The 17,485-nt window shown below is 43.2% G+C and overlaps 1 protein-coding gene across 1 annotated transcript; it reads right to left on the bottom strand.

The window, feature by feature from the left end:
* Nucleotides 1-10,362: 10,362 nt before the first annotated feature.
* grk7b (G protein-coupled receptor kinase 7b) lies at nucleotides 10,363-16,988 on the bottom strand. The gene is made up of 4 exons (XM_035153537.2): nucleotides 15,911-16,988; nucleotides 15,012-15,449; nucleotides 13,247-13,518; nucleotides 10,363-12,394 (listed from the first exon to the last, which is right to left on the bottom strand). Exons 1-4 carry the CDS (start codon nucleotides 16,589-16,591, stop codon nucleotides 12,067-12,069), a joined length of 1,719 nt encoding a protein of 572 aa, XP_035009428.1. The 5' UTR covers nucleotides 16,592-16,988; the 3' UTR covers nucleotides 10,363-12,066.
* Nucleotides 16,989-17,485: the final 497 nt, after the last annotated feature.

The raw sequence follows: 17,485 nt of genomic DNA, 5'->3' as shown, positions 1-17,485 counted from the left end.
CTATAGTAGCACAGAAGTGACGGTAGAGTTACAGGCAGCAGAGTTGAAGAAAGAAATGCGATTGAGGGTGTTGTCATTGATACGGTTGTGGCCCCACCACTTTATCGGTTGGTCAAAACATTGGTCAAAATGCTACTTTTTATGACATATCTGTATCGGGCTCTCATGTTTGCTGCTATCCGCGGATGTTAAAACTTTTATTTTACAGAATAAACAATGCAGAAAACAACTTTAGCTGTTGGAAATTGTGTGATTATGAAGTTTGTCCACCAGAGAGCGCTCAAAACACATTGCTACCTCCGCCAAAGAGGTTATGTTTTCTCCCCTGTCGGTTTGTTGGTTTGTTTGTGAGCAAGATTACGCAACAAATACTGGATGGATTATCATGAAATTTAGTGGAGGGATGCAGTATTGGTCACTGACAAACCCATTACATTTTGGTGCAGATCTATATCAATTTTTTTTTTCAACTTTCTTTAACGTTCTTTAAAGATTTTTGAAATTTTCCTTTATTTCTCAGAGAATAATTCATTGAATAAAAGTCTTGATATAGTGAATTTAAACTTGGTTTCAGAGCGGGACTATTGGGCCTTGGCAGAGGTTTGTACTCTACTGAGTCACATTCTAGTTTTCAATGCTCTCAGCGCTCCATGGGAGGCACAAGAGGAGATGGTTGCGGCTGAACAGTGTTGCAGATTCCCAACATTATGTGGCAGAGGTAGACCAAAAATGTTTTGGTCAGGAGTTACAATTTGGTACGCTTTCCAAAAGAACAATTCCAGTTGTCTTACAGAAGTTCAAATGTAAAGTGAGACCATATATCTGCTCATACTGTATATTGGTATCGGAAAGCATTTATTCCTAAATATCGGTATAAGCCCGGACATTTTCATATCGGTCAGGCTCTAATGAAGAAATCCCTGGAGAGGTTTTTTTCTGTAAGAATCTTGAATTGTCATTGAATGCAGCTACCAGAATAGGACCTCTTCCTCGCACTGTTGCTGGTGGGGATGGTGACTGAGGAGAACTTTTTTGGGAATTGATCTGTAACCGAAGAGGAACTGAGGTCAGCAGGAAGACCCCCCAGGAGCTCTGTGGACTGGACCTGGACTCAACTCAAGGACAGTTTATGAAGGTGGACCACTGAACTGCTCCGCTGAAAACCGCACAGAAACAACACAAGGATTTTCCATATTAGGGTCGTATTGGCCTGCAGTATACTAACCCTAACCCTGAAGTATAAGACAACCCCTGTTTTTGAGAAACAGGATCTCAATAGGGTGCCTCACACGATTGGCATCCCATTTCCCCTTATTAAAGGAGAGATATCATATTGTGTGTAAACGTTTTCTTTCGACTAGTATTATATGGTTTTTTTGTGGATGTAAAAGTTCTGTAAAGTTAAAAATCCCAAAGTCAAGGGAAAGAGCTTCTGTCCCCCGCAGAAAATACTGCTCCTGGAATGCCTTGTTCTCATCATTGTGATGTCACGATGCCCCACATTTGCCTATTGCGTCCCTAGCAGTCAGTCTGTTACACCCCCTTACAAAGCCAGGTTAAAGCAAGAGAGGCCGACATTTCCTACATGTGCTGCAAGTGGTCGACCACTACAAAGTGAGCCAGGCGGCCAATCAAAGCAGACTGAGTTTATCATTAAACAAACAGGACCTAAAACCAAGCGTTTCAGACAGAGGCTGAAAAGAGGAGCTGCAGCAATGGACAATATGAGGAAAGTGATTTTTTTCTGAACATTAGAGAATGTAAACCTTAGTATAATATGTATAATATGTCTCCTTTAAACCTATATTTCTGAAAAAACAACAACAACAACATAATGCCCTATATTAGTGCATTGTGGGTCCATCTGCAGTTTGGTTTGTTTAACCTGCAGGAGTCTCTGAAAGCTGCTGTAACATGTTCTGCTCCAACAGAGGAAACAAATCAATGCCAAGAGAAAACCAGTTCATAGCTTCTCCTGATGTTTTTACTGCAGAAATGAACCAGAGAGAAAATCTGTCAAACATATGAGAGTGAGTACTGTGTCATTTGTGTGAGTTATCGCACCGTGCACCACATTTATAGTGAGTGGATTTAATTCGCAATTTCCTCATCCTCCCGTAACCATCTGATGATGTAACAGCACTTGGCTGCTTACCAACATTTTTGTTGACTCGTCCCAGTGGCCACTAGTCAGATGACTGAATCACTGTGGCGATTCGATTCCTCTCTCACTCTGGTTCCTCTCGACTAATCAATTTCTCTGACAGATAACGTTCTACACACTTCAGTCTGTTTGAGCTGGTCATCTGTGACAGATGTAATTCTTGGCTGCTTGACAGATTTCCATGTCCCTTTCAGAATATGTGGACGACTCAATGATCACTTGGATGGCACGTTTGGGAAACTTATGGTGTGAGTCTTCGTAGATGTCTTATATGAACTGTGGCATCTTCTGGCAAGACACTGGTATTTGTGATTTTTTTTGTCCACCATTGAGACGATTATGATTTTACAGTTTGCTTTTGCTCAATTCGTTGTTTTACATGCAAAATGATCCATTCAACTTAGTCCAAATTCAATAAATAATTCAATTATTCAATAAATAACTCTGACATGGTAGATGGACAGCATGGGCCGTATTGACATGGAGCTTTTCCAGTCTAATCGACCACTCAAAGCACTTTTTTAATAGTCACTCCATTCACACACACATTCATACAGACTTCTAGATGCCAGAATTATTCTTTCACACCATTCATACACTGCATTTGCAATTTTGGGATCAGTGAATACCTTTTGCAAACATGCTATAGAATTGTGTGAGTACTGTGTTTCCCATGAAACAGTTGTGATAGTTGCACTTGCAGTTCAGCGAAAAGACTGTTTCAACAAATGAGCCAAAGAGATTGAGAACAACCGTAATTCAATGTATACAAGAAGAAAACAATGATTATCACCATTTTACGTGCACTAATGAATATTTTTGTCCCAACCATTTAGTTTTTTGCGTGGTGGTTCAGAAGATTTCTAAAGGAGGGAGAGGAGAAGAGTTTCAGTGGAAAAGTGCAGATCTCTGTTGTGCAGGGCATAGAGAGTGAACGATGCATGCAGGGATAACAAATGTCACAGCAGACCATGTTGGGAAACATCTGGGGGCAGTGTGTGCATGTATTTATGCTGGCATATTTGTGTGTGTGTGTACGTGGGATCTCACAGACCACATCCTCATGATCGGCACAAGATAAAGCCGGGCCATTAATCCATTGTACATGCGAGTATAAAACGTCATTCACCGAAGATAAAAATAAGGCTGGTAAGGTTACAGCGTGGAGTTTTTAGATTTGAGGCGTGTTGCAGCTGAAAGCATTCTCAACAGAAGTTATGGCCGCCTTAGCTGGACAGGCAACTTGAGCTCAGCTGGATTTCAAATGCCAAGAGATGGCCTGCAACAAGAAAGAGCCGAAAGTAGTGCTCCCTAAATTAGCCTGTCTGTCAAAACAGGACGCAGCGTCCAGAGACGGGAGGGAGAGAGAGAGGGAGTGTTTAAAACTGCACTGTCAATCTGGAACAGATATGAGCCTATTAGGATAGATAGATAGATAGATAGATAGATAGATAGATAGATAGATAGATAGATAGATAGATAGATAGATAGATAGATAGATAGATAGATAGATAGATAGATAGATAGATAGAATCTTTGCATGAAATTGGACCATTACATTTGGTTTCATGCACCTGCCACTACTCCTTATAACTCCTGGATTCGAGAGTGGAAACCCTTTCACAATAATTTGGCTTCACTTCAGCATTTAGTGAGAAGCAAATGTCAAGAGAGGATAGACAGCTTTCACAGGCTAGATTTTCTTAACCCTCAACCATGATATCGTCCAGATTGTGTGTTGACAGTGGAGGCTAAATAACAGCCCATTTACACCTGACTTCCAGCTCCTGTCCTCTCTCTGCTCGGTTCGCTTGTTCCCTCACTTAATTCCATAGCTGCTGTTTTAAGTGACAGTGTGCCTTATTCAGAGCTTACCAGTCATTATTTTGATTCATGTATTTATGTATCTGTGATGGCGACCTGTCCAGGGTGTACCCCGCCTCTCGACAAATGTCAGCTGGAATTGGCTCCAGCTCCCCATGACCCTAAAAGTGGTATAGATAATGGATGGATAGTTGGATTATTTATTTAAAGGGGACATAGCATGCAAATTCCACTTTGTTAGTGCTTCTACAGGTTAATGTGGGTATCTGGCATGTCTACCAACCCAAAAACTCTGGGAAAAAAACACTCGCGCGTTTTGTTATGGTTCCTCTAAGTCAGAAACGTCATGCTTCGGCTTAATTGCGCTTCCTGGGTTCCCCCGTCCCCCACACTCGTTACGCCGGGTTTACACCGGACGCAGCGAGGCTGCGAGGCAGCGCAGCGCCTCTGCCACGCAGCCGCCTGGCTGTTCACAGGGACGAGCATTTCTCCGCTGGTCAGCCCGCGATTCACTCACATGTGGCATTGGTCTGGATCGTTGGGACTGGGAGGCTGCTGCAGTTGCTGGGCGCGACCGCTCGCTCTCCCGTGCGTGAGCTGGAATTTGTGTCAGCGCCACACAGCCAGCAGTGTGGAAGACTTCCGCAGTGTTCAGCACTACTGTACGCCGGGTTACAGTAGTTACGCCGGGTTAACACCGGACGCGGAAGCGCCGCTGCGAGGCAGCGCAGCGCCGTTCTCAAGCGCGCAGCCGCCTGGCTGTTCACACGGGACGTGCATTTCTCCGCTGGTCAGCCCCATAGACTGTATATATAAGGTCAGCCCGCGATTCTGCTTTCTCCGCTTGTTGTTGTACCCGTTGAATGTCGGGGTTCGGGGGTAAATGATGGTCTTCATAGCCCCCCCCCCCTCTTTCTCTCTCTGTCTGTCTGCTTGTGTGCTTGTAGTGGATGGGCAGAGGGGGACATTTAATTATGTGATTGGGAAAATTAAAACTCCAGGACAACAGAAGGGAATACAAAGTATGGGATGCATATTTGATAATTTATATCATATAAAATATGTAATTTATATTGTTTAAAATCATGGGGGGAGAGGGGGGAGGGGGGAGCTGGCTCATTAGCATTTAAAGGAACAGGCACTCAAAACAGGTCACTCTGTGGAGGGCTGTTTTAGACAGGGTAAAAAGGGTGCTGTTTGAAATGATCCTTGTGGTATTTTGACCAAAGTATGTTACAGACATTTCATTAAGACCCCAAGGAACCATATCAACTTGTGGTAAAATGGGCATGCTATGTCCCCTTTAAGTCACATAAAAATTCTAAAAGACAACAAATCAAATAGCTATGACAAATAGTCTGTTATGGCTGATACAGTGTTCTCTCTCTTAGCTGCAATCATATGATCTTTTTATACTTGTTCTTTACCTGAAGGAAACCAGAAGTGTTTCAAGGGACTTTAGGGTCTCCAAGCCCAAGGGACCTATAGGGGGCCCTGCATCGAACAAAACTGAACCCCTGACTCTGGTCTTCAACCAAACCTCTAATATTATGAGTCTTCTAGGAGAAAGCTAGTGGCATGGGTCTTGTTGAGGGGTTTCCGACCATTATGTTTTTTGCAGTCTCCTGTACGTGGCCAGTCATAGGGGTTCCCACAAAACGGTCACTGTCTCTTTTGCCTACTCTGTTGCAAAGCCACTGAGGGGGACAGCTAACGTTTGTCTCATGGCACTGTGATTCACAAAAGGATTAGAAACTATACTTGTTAGACCCACAGCACAGTGTCTGGATGTAGGTATCAACACAACATATGAAGCACAGTAAGAATGATATCTTAATGAAAAGGTTTCCACTGTGGTATAAACGATAGTTCCATATTTTTTCTAAAAGCAACTGAGCAACTTAAGCTCTGTCCCTACCCAATATGGAGGTGGTGGTTTACTCTAAACAGGGAAATGCACCAGCGCCAGGAAAAGAAATATATAATACCTTTATTTTTCCTGGGATAAAATAGATTCCAAAACGCTTCTTTATCCATCTTCGGGTTGCTGATTCTTTCTCTCCTGGATTGGATCATTTACCTATGAAGTAAATGAAGTGAATGTAAACCATGACATCATGTGGCTGCTGTCACCAGCACACTGCAGACTTCACACACTGACATCCTGTCCATAACGAATGAAACGTTGGACAAAATGCATCCTTTCAGGGGTCTAAACGTTTTTCGCCAAGAATCTGAACGTACTTCCTCCTCCTCCTTCTCAGGACCAAATGAGTCATGGTGTGAGGAGTACCTGTGAGGGAAAAAAGCTCCTCGTTTGGCCATAATATCTGGAGCAGTTGCTTTGAATAATACTGAACAGAGCCGACCTTTGTCTTTCAACAAAACACAAACATTTTACAGAGTTACTACACTTGTGTTGATCAGAGAAACAACATTTTAACCATTAACAGCTGCGTATCGACACATTCCAGGTGCTCAGGGACGTGCGAGTGAATTTACACAGATATTGAAACACGGTGACAGACTGGAAGAGGCAGGTCCTCACACACACACACACACACACACACACACACACACACATATACGCACACACACACAGCAGAGATGGACTTGGATTTAGTTCAGCCTGCCTGCCGCACCAACTGTCACACAGCTAACAAAGTATGCAGTAAGTACCAGCTAATTAAATCAAACTGGAAGCACTCGGGTTATATTTCTGTTTTTGTGTCACCGTCATCCAGATCTGTGGAATCCATTGCTTTTATACCTGTTTCCGAGCACTTCTCTTATTCTCTAACACGCACACACACACACACGCACACGCACACCCACACACACACACACACACACACACACACACACACACACACACACACACACACACACAGATGTCCACACAAACACAGATGCCAAACCCTGCTCGGTCAGTGACCTCTCAGGCAGCATGTTGTACTGTATTTAAAGTGCATTAACACATGCACCACAGTTTCTTTCCCCCTCACAGATCAGAGTGAGGGGTTGTAAAGTGTTTCCCTGATACAGTATTCTGTGTCACTGTATCCCCCTCCCTCCGTTTGATGTGCTTATCTTCAATCGCCCTGCAGCGGAGGGGTGTGGGACATCACAAAGCTCTCCGCTCCGGTCAACTCAGGTTTCAGGATGCTGCAACTTTTTGAACTATAAGCGGCTTCCTTGGGACTTTCTACTTGTGGGAGAACTTTTATTCCCAGTGACAGGTGACGGCAGAGATGTGGCTGAGTGCTGGACTCTAAGTGTGAAAGTTAAGAAGAGGGATAACAGTTTTAAAAGTCTGGCGGAGCCTCGGTTCAATCATCTGATTGAGTTACCATGAATAAGAGGTCTGGAACCAGGCGATCTGAGGGTCTATACCCGACACACTGAGGCTACATCCATATTACTACATTTTCATTTGAAACACTTCAACTTCGCTAAGGATTCACCGGCCATCCACACTACTATAGAGTTTTAGAGCCACTAAAACTGAGAAGTTTGGAATCGTTGCTGGCTCCATTTTAGTTTGAAAAGTCAGGGGCTGAGTTTTAGTCTGGGTTTGCAACAACAGAGATGTTTGGGGACAATGATATAGACACAACTGCTTACTGATTAGGTCTCTTAGGTCACGATGAAGCCTTCGCTGATTCTTCAGGCTCATCTCACTTGACCCTCACAGCATTAGTGTTGCTGACCCTGTTGTCTTTGCTAACAGCTGTTGTGCAGTTAAATTATGCATTTCTGCACGATACAGCTGCTTACATGTGCATTAGACAAGTTATCGTTTGGGCAATCTGCAACAATTCTGCAAATATCATCCAAATGCTTCCTGTTTACACTGGCATTCCATGCCAAGTGCATGTGAGTGGTCACGTGATGTGCATTTTCAGGGAATTAAATCTGATAGAAAGCCTATAGTTGCCAGCAGGGTTGGTTGATTAGAGAAAAAAAAAAATCTGCCTTTGATTAGGTGTGCCCCAGCCTCCCCTATACTGTACTTTGATGGTGCAAATCCGTGTGACCAGCTCAACCTGAACCTGGGGCTTCTGTGAACCTGGGGACCCGGGGCAGTAGCCTTGCAAATTACTTATTTATTAATGAAGCAAATATTTTTTGCTCCATTTCTCCTGCAGCCCTCCTCCCCGTGCAACACCCACCTCCCTACTAAAAAAGCCATTTCCATCTATTGCCGAGCCATAAAATTCCATTTTCATGAATAAAGTGAAAACAATCTGTTAATGTGGTGAGATCATTTTCACTTCTTCCAGCACAAATCAACTTGTTTAATGAATTCTGTGCAGGCATGTCGTATTCTTGACTCACGGTTGTGGTTCAAGACATGGACATTAGAATACCTAGAATCTGAGTGTAAACAGGGAGCTAGTGGCATTAGTTGGCTCTGCTGGTAGAATTTGTTTTTGGAAAAATACTTTTTGATGTCCTAACATGAGAAAAACGACAAAGACAGATAAATTTAGCTGTAAAGAAACCAAACATGGAATAGAGATAGGACCAGAGCTGAGAGTGTGGGACTGTTAACGTGTGTGTTTGTGTGTGTGTCTGAGCGGCCTCTATCTATGCCCCTGGCAGTGGAAGGGGTCTGAGGTCTTGGCGCCTTGGAAACTGCCCATTGGGCCTCAGTGGGGAAGAACATCAGGCACACACACGCTCTGTTTCTGTTGGACTGCCCTGCTGGAATTCACTTATTTGTGGAAATGTTAAGAATTTGAGCAATGAAGCTTAGAAAACTGAACATTAACTGAAATCTAAACACTTCCTGAGCGGTAGTGGGGTCAGCCCAGAGGCTCAGAGCAATGAGGATCTCAGGCCTGATCCAGGTCTTGTTTCTTGATTCTAATTTATCTAAGCTATTGTGAAATAAAATGTCATGAAAAACTGCCGAAGGGAAAATAACTTTTAAAACCCAAAAAATAGACCTCACTCACACTAGCCGTTAGTATAAAACAACGAGCAGCAAACCTCTTCCTCCTTCAATCTCTCTCCCACATGGTTCACTCTCGCTTTCCCTCAGCAGACAATGGCCCCTCTGTCTCCACTGTTTAACTACTTTCTCACCTATCCTAAATACTCACGCGCTCTCTCACAGACACACCGAGGTGCATATATAGTCATAAATCAGTGCAGTTTTTTTATTTTCCATCTACGAAGACCAACACTTGCATGTACGCACAAAAACAGACACATACTCGCAGCCAGCAAAGGGGAAACAAATCCCAGCAACATCAGTGGTGTGATACGGTCGTGAGGATGCCAGGACAGAGCTGAAAGTGTGGCACATGTCTTTGATGTGAATCCAGAGCATGAGCATGCAACAAACGCAGATACCAAATTACAACCGTGCTCCTTTGATCTCTACAACCCCATGCTTGCTTCTACAGATGTAATAAGATTTGTGTGTGTGTGTGTGTGTGTGTGTCTGTGTGAGTGCACCTTTGCATGATCAGCCATATCACAAGTATCTGAAGATGCACAAATGCACATGCGTGTGAGTGTATTGTAAATGTGCAATTATACATGCAGTGTGTGTTTTTGTGTGTGTGTATCGGAGGGCAGTGTTACCGCATCACACCATGGGGAACTGAACCCTGGCAGAGGCTTGTAGGCGCCTGGTAAGAACATGTTCTTGGAGACCTTCTGTTGAGTTTGTCTTGTCGTCACGTCGTCCACAGTGGACTCCCCACTCTGGCTTCGCAGCCGATGGCGATCATATTGCGTCTTGGATTTCCATCTGAACCACCCTCTAATCTCATGACAGTCGAGCGTGAATGGAACCACTTCTCAGGCCTGTAAGGTCACCCCCTCGCAGGAATTAGCACAACACATGTTTATGTCTCTCATTATCTTAATGTGTCTGAGGGTTATGCAGAGATGCACTAAGTGGTGGACGATACATTCTGAATAAAACGCTGAGGGGACACTGTGTTATATTTGTGAATGTGCTGTGGTTTCTGGAATGTTTTGAGGAGACAAGCACCTTCTTGATTACCAGACTGATCCTCGCTGATAGGATGATAATAGATGATATCTGCACCTAGAGAGGAGCAAAAAGATATCGTCATAACTACAGCATTCAATGTCTTGTTTCAATGTTTAAATCTGGTGATTTATACTAATGTTCATTAATGTGCTATGCCCCCATCAAATAAACACATAAATAAACCAGAATGAAACTCAGTAGTAGAGAGCATACCTCCACCAAGGCCCAACAAAAATCTATCAAGCATAACAACATTTTTCAGTCCCTTATATGTATTAAATTTTTTTCATCAAGATCCTGAGAAAACAGTCAAAATTGCAAGAAATGTAAATGCAAAGTTAAAGAAAGTGAAAAACAAATCCTGAATCCAAACCAAAATTTAATGGGAAGACCTCACCCATACCGCATCTTACACCCAGTTTCATGGTATTCTGTTCTGTAGTTTTTGTGTAATACTGCTCACACACAAACATGGAAACATACAAACCACATGCCATGGAATACTTTAAAAATACATGAGGAATTATCACAAAAACAGTATAAAAATATGTTAAATGTCAAAATATTAGATAATGTCATCAGTATTAGATTATATCTAAATATGACAAAATACTATTGGCACTACTGATTACAATGCAGCTTTGTATGTAAGAGTACTGAGTACAACTACATAGACATGCTTTACAGTCAGCAACAAATCTTCATAGAAGACTTAGGGAATGAAAATAGTAAAGTCAGGAATAGCACCCAGGTAGCTCAGAGGTCACTGCACACTGACCATGAAATTATAGCGTCTTTGATTTAAGTCCTCACCGGGGCCCTTTGTCACATGTTATTTCTCTTCTCTCTTTCCAATTGTCCTCGTAGCTCACTATCAAATTAAGAAAAAATCAAAGCAAGAGAAAATCAATCTCCTTACTTTATAAAGTAAAAGATGAATTAGTCACTGTCATCTATCTGGAAATATAAAAACTAAAATCAAACAAAAGTTTTTGACAGAGATACCAATAGTAGACATGTCTCCCACTACCTGGGGCTTTAATTCAGTAGCATACATCCATATGGATACGAGAACTTTACGAGCATCTGTGGAAGCCAAAAAGCTTTTCACAAACATACTATGTTGTTTGTTGTTGCTATTTTGTGAGTTGCTAACGTCTCTTGGTTATGGGTCGTGCATAGCTTGTAAACACTGGTGGGGGGGGGGGTAATAAAAATGTTGGCATTGTCTTTTTAATGCCATAAATTCTATTTTAGCATGTTTGGGTTTTTTTCTAGTGGAGAAACAATGTGTATACAACAATTTGTCTCACAGCATCCCCTTGTTAAAGCTAAACGAGTCATCCGGTGCTTGTAAATAACTGAGCACAGCACATGGCCAGGACAATGGTGGATGATGAGGAGCACTGCGGGACACTGAACGCACTCCATGGGAGTGTGGCGGCACTTAGTGGTGAACGTGTGCTACTGAAAAGACTTCACGGTCTTCAGCACTGAGGTCGCGTGACACTGTCCAGTCGTCTGAGCCAGAGGCATTCCCGGCATTTCTGTGACACCTTCAGTCTTTCTAACAAATGTGGCACATTACCACACATACTGATCACAATCTTGCTGCTAATCAGCGACGCACGGCCATTATTGGGTCTGTTTACAAACACATGTAAAGACTTGGGCCTGCCAACATGGCTGAGTGATGCAATGGAAACTATGAATGCACCGGGGTCTGCTGTCTCACCAGGAATAGAGGGCAACGTATAAACCGGTGGTTCCAGCACAATGTCAGCGTGAGTTTCCATCCAGGCACAAGACTGACAACAATTTCTTTAAGACTGAGACAGCGTTCGTCCCATCAGGTTTGGCTGTGGCAGGATAATAAATATGATTTCATTTGTGTGAGTAAACTTAAGGATGATTCATCTTCAGTGCAAAAGCTGTTTATATATTTTTAAAAAAGGCCTTATGTTCCTAATGCATAATGCAGTTCAATATCCAGGCACTTCACTTCAAGTATTCAAAAGCACTGTTGTTTGGTCCATCACCACATGTCAGTCAGGTGATGAGACGTCTAACATATGACGCACATCCTGGACGTCCACATGCCCCCACAGTTGTGTCCATTCGGCCCGAGGTCGTTCAGCTGCTCGAACACTCCGCTTTCAATCATCTCCTTCTGCCACTGGATGGAGACTGCACCTGTGCTGAACGCCATGAAAAATGTCTCGTCCTTGGCGTCAAAGGCGACGTCCTGGACCTCGGAGGTGTCCAGGAACTTGTCTGTGTCCCTGGTGTAGACCACGTTGGACTTTGGCACCCAGGGGGGGTCCACCAGCCCCGCCTCCAAGCGGTGGAAATTGATGTTCTGGAAAAACACATGGTTTCGTGGGTCGCTATTACTAGAAAGACAGAATAGAGAACATGTGTTTAATGACTGAGATTGAAAGTTGTGATACAAAGGTGAAAAAATTTAACTGGGCAATAATATGAAAATTGAATTCACTCACTGTTTAGATGTCTTTAAAGATTAATGATAAAACAATTAGTTTTATAGCAGTGAATAGAATAGAATAGAAAAACGCAGCTTATAAAAGACATGTGTCGTTACCACCCATGTTACTGTTTGTGATTGATCAAGACAGCTTCACTGACAACTCAAGGACAACTTCTCAACTATTTAGATAGTGGTGCACAGTGTGACATTGAACTAAATTGCACAACCTGTGTTGGTGCACAGTGTGACGGATGGATGGATGGATTCAATTCAGCGACCCTTTAAACTGGCGGGAATATAGCTCTTCATCAGCTGATCAACCTTTTTGGCTTAAAACCAGCAAATTCAGCCACCTCAACTCAGATTGTTACATTTTAATAATGTTGGGAGGACTTAAGAAATGAAACTTGAGGGTAATTCACAACAGAAAATAAAGGAGTCAGAGGTGTTAAATAAATAAAATGAGAAAAGGCCAATAGAAGATATTTTTGTGGAGCAGAACTACAATGTTTTTCTTTTTTTATTCTCTCCTGTTCCTTTAATCCTTTGTGACCCCTTCGAGGTGTCCTGACCTCCAGGTTTCACTTGTCTGGACTTTAACTTAGCTTTATGACCCTGGACCTGTTTCTCTACAAGTATCTTACATAGGATAAGCACATGTGGTGTGCAAAGGAAGTTATACATGTACATTTTCTTGATGTAAGATCGGAAGAACCACAGGTGACAGACTTTATCTCTCAGAGAAGCTTTTACTCACCGACACCCGAGACGAAGCTCTACCTTCCTCTTGAGGAAGTGGCTGATGATATCTTTGGTGGCGGCATCAAAACGTTTGTGTTCAAACTTGCAGTCGTCCTCCAGAGTGCGACGAGTCACCTCGGTGTTCTGCACCTTCTCTCTGAAGTCTCTAAAAGGCAAACGGGCAGCCACCATCTCATAGATGCTGCAGCCCAGAGCCCACCAGTCCACAGATGTCCCATAATACTCCTGCTTCAGCACCTCAGGAGCCATGTAGCCAGTCGTACCAGCCTGACAACAGACGAGAGAAAGAGCAAAGCAATGATATATGTAAGCCTTGTCCATACCTCTGAGGTATAACTTTAACAATCATATTCACATCTGAGGTTACAAGGTCAAAGGTATACATCCTTTCACATTTATCATGCTGTGTACAAAAATGATGAGGGATGGATGGGGAGTGGCAAAAGTTATGTATTTCTGCTGAAGTGAGTTGGGAAGTGTGGTGAGTATTCCTTCAAATAAAAATATATGATACCATCAACAGTAATATATAATTTCACTGCAGTGGCGCCATCTCCTGATGGCTATTGCACAGACTCTGGCTCCAAATGCGCAAGATGGCAGCATTTGAATCTGGAGTGTTTAATCTTCATATTGGACAGAGGGAGGACATGGAGACATGTCGTCCATCTTTATTTACAGTCTATGGTCCGGACCCTGACAAGAGATCTCAAACAAGCAGCATAGAAAAGCAGTAAAAACCATTTCTACAGAGACTTTCATCTACTCTTTTCTTTTTGAATTACTTAATCGTTATCTCTATTTAGATCTAAAGGAACATAATTAACAAAATTAAGGATATAAGGAAGAAAATAACTCTTTGTTTGAAGAGGTTACAGCCACTATGCAACTGGTTATGAGGGGCCTCAAGTGGACATTGCTTTATTTTGGGTCACAACCCAGAGAATTTGAGAACCACTGTTACTAAGTAGTTCAGACACTGAAAAACAAAGATTCAAAACAAAGCACACTGTATATATGTATTCATATGGGATCGTAGAAATCACCGTGATATAATGTCAGAGGTGGACAGACATGTCTGAGACCTGACAGAATAATTTACTTTTAGAATTTCATCTCAGCATCTCAGTTATCTAGTAGACTATCCTGACCAGCCTCAACTCCATGAAGATCAAAATTGACTAATGAATAATGGAGACACAGACACAAGGCATCTGACCAATTAGACCTTGTAGTTCACTCTGTAGTGAGTGAAGCCCCATTGTGAATCCCCTGACTCATCTCTTTGGTCTCGTGTAAGCTATATCTGGTACTAGTAAAGCAAAGTTCAGACTAGCTAACGCTAAGAGGTTCTGGTCAGTCTTCCATGCATTTCTCCGCCAGTGCAGCCTCCAACTGGGGTCAACGTCAGGCACCTTTTAATGAGATTAATTGGGTCAGACAGGGTTATTCTCTCTTGTCTGTCAGAGCAGGACTGAGGGCTATCATATCTATTCCTGCTAAGCTACTTACAGGGGTGGGCTGAAAAGTATACTAGTCAGCGATTATTGTTCATGTGAGCAATGCAGTATATTACAGAGCCAATTTTCACTCCCAAGGCTCTCACTCGAACATTTGCGATCACACATACACAAATACACATACACATCTCTGCAGTTCAGAGCATGTCTGACAGCACCTTATAAGTTATAACCAAGCTATTTTTTAAATGTGAACAGTAGGTTTAGTAGGTTAATCTAGGGCCAGGTCACTACACCGACCTTCTGGCAGATCATTTTGCCTTTGGGCAGCTCCACGGCCAATCCGAGGTCCGACAGCCGACACTGTCCTTTACCATCCAGCAGCACATTCTCAGGCTTCATGTCCCGGTACAGAATGTCCATGGAGTGCAGGTGAAGGATCCCTATGGTTATCTGGGCCACGTAGTAAACAACTCGCTCCATGCGGATGCCCCGCTCCCCGAGCTCGTAGATGTGAAACCTGAGGTCCCCTCCGTTCATGAGGTCCATGACCAGGCACAGGTGGGTCCTGTTGGCATAAGCGTAAGCCAGGTTGACGATGAAGAGGCTATTGACCTTCTCCAGGATCTGCTTCTCCACGAGAGCAAGCCCATTTCCGCCTTTCTTCTTCAGATGCCTCTTGTCCAGCTTCTTGCAGGCGTACATTTGTCCTGTGAGCTTCACCTGCACTGCACACACCTGTCACACAGAAACAGAAACGTGACTTTAGATGTTATGACAGGGATCCTCTTTCAGTGAGTTTAAAAGGGAGACTATGAAGTGAAATAGTGTAACATGGCCAATCACGGCCACAGTAAACACGTGACATTTAGTAAAACTTAATATAGCAGTAGTACAAGTCAATGCAGTGACGTTAACATCTGTATAGAAATATAAAGCTATGGTTTGCTAATATGAGCCTTCATAAGCTACTGCTTCAAATGAGGCTGTAGCAGCCAAATTCAGAATGTATTGAATTGATTGAATTAAATTGATCACAGCCTTTAATTGCTCAGGGATGCAACGATTAAAGTTTGGCTTTTCTTGTTACCCCTTGCACCCTATGGATGGAGATACTGGGATCCAAATTTTTACTTTTATTTGTCACCTTGTCTGCAGATTTACATTTTCATCCAGATGCCCAAACGCCTGCTACCTACCTCACCAAAGCCACCTTTCCCCAAAGTCCTAAATTCATAGAAGTTTTTGTCACTGATCTTCTGCTTTTCGTACTCCTTCCACTGCAAGAACTTATAAAAGAAGGGGCTGTTCAGGTATTCACAGAAAGGTTGTCCCTTCAGGAAGTCCCTTGTGGCTTCTTTCAACTGGTCCGTCATCGTCTCATCGAAATTCTCGCATGACAATTCCTTGCATGTCTTTGCATTCTCTCCCGTGAGAAAGGAGATAAAATGCCTGGACTCAGGTTGACAGAACTTGGCGAGGATGCTCCGTTTGGCCTTCTCTTTGGTTTCATCTTCCGCAAAGCTCCAGATGCTCAGCTCCTCCAGGAACTTAGCCGCGACCTCATACTGTGGGTTAGAGGTCTGGAGAAACTGTTGGAAGAGCATCCTCCCAATAGGCTGCTGCTCACACAGGGACTCATACCTACTATCTGCAGCCGCACGGAGAGCGAAGGACTTTGGTCTTGGCAGTGTGAGGCTGAGCATGTGCTTCCTCAGCTCACTGCGGTCGATGTGCTGAGCCTTCAGGTAGGCCGTGTTGGCCACCAGGTTGTTAAGGCTCACCAGGTCATCCATGCTCGACGTATCGCGAAGCATATTTGCAGATGCAGCTGGCAACTCCAACGCTACAGTTGACTTATCCACAGGGTCCATGTTCATCTGAGAGCCTGGAGCACCTGCATCATCCTCTACCTCTTGAACCACGCCTCTCAGAGCATTAAAAGTCCCAATGTTCTCAGGGATTTGTTGGTAGCTTAGTGTCTTTGCGTGCTCATTTGTAGACGGCACTTAGAGAAAGCGACTTGTGCGGTTTGAACTTAAGAGGCTTTGGGCTGGTCTATTTTTAGGAGATGCAAATTGCCTGGGTGCATCAACTGTGGTGCGAGCATGACTTGGTAAGGTGGCAAATCCTGATCTTAACTTACAATTAAGATAGATTGTTATGAATATAAAAAACAGCCAAGATAGCACGTACAGTATACAATGTACACCTACACCTCATGACTTTAGCAGGACGAAGAATTCAAACTTAAGCCCTAATTGGTTTAAGAAGCCTTAAAATTATTTTCATGAGAGATAACTGACCGAGCAGCCAGAAGTGAGAGGCCAGTGCCCTAACACTCTAGTCTGTTAGCTGCTCAGAACAACTTGTCTCAAAGTACATACTTGTCCTTTGAAACAGCAGCTGACAAAGTATTTCACCCCGAGGTCCATTTAGACGCTGTTCTGGAGCTTTCATCTGCACGTGAAAATCAGGAGCTGAGGACTTTACTCAGGTGTCAGGGCACAGAAATGTTTAAATTATGAAGATCACATGGTATAACCTGACAGCTCCAGACCAGCTACTAAGTGTTGCTCAAGGTGAGATGTTATCTTATTTCTAATAATGTTGTTCTGAAGACTAACGTAAAAGCTGTGCTTTAGGGGAAAAAAGAAATGTTAAAGAAAATATGTGAAAAAGTCAAACCTACACATGCTACGAGTGCAAAGGAATCATTGACGACCAGTCAAGGACACACAGATCTACAGGAGTCCGGGAACAGACTTCACCGA

Source organism: Hippoglossus stenolepis, chromosome 4, assembly GCF_022539355.2.
Source record: "Hippoglossus stenolepis isolate QCI-W04-F060 chromosome 4, HSTE1.2, whole genome shotgun sequence".
NCBI classification, from domain to species: domain Eukaryota; kingdom Metazoa; phylum Chordata; class Actinopteri; order Pleuronectiformes; family Pleuronectidae; genus Hippoglossus; species Hippoglossus stenolepis.
This window is presented reverse-complemented; position numbering and strand designations above follow the sequence as displayed.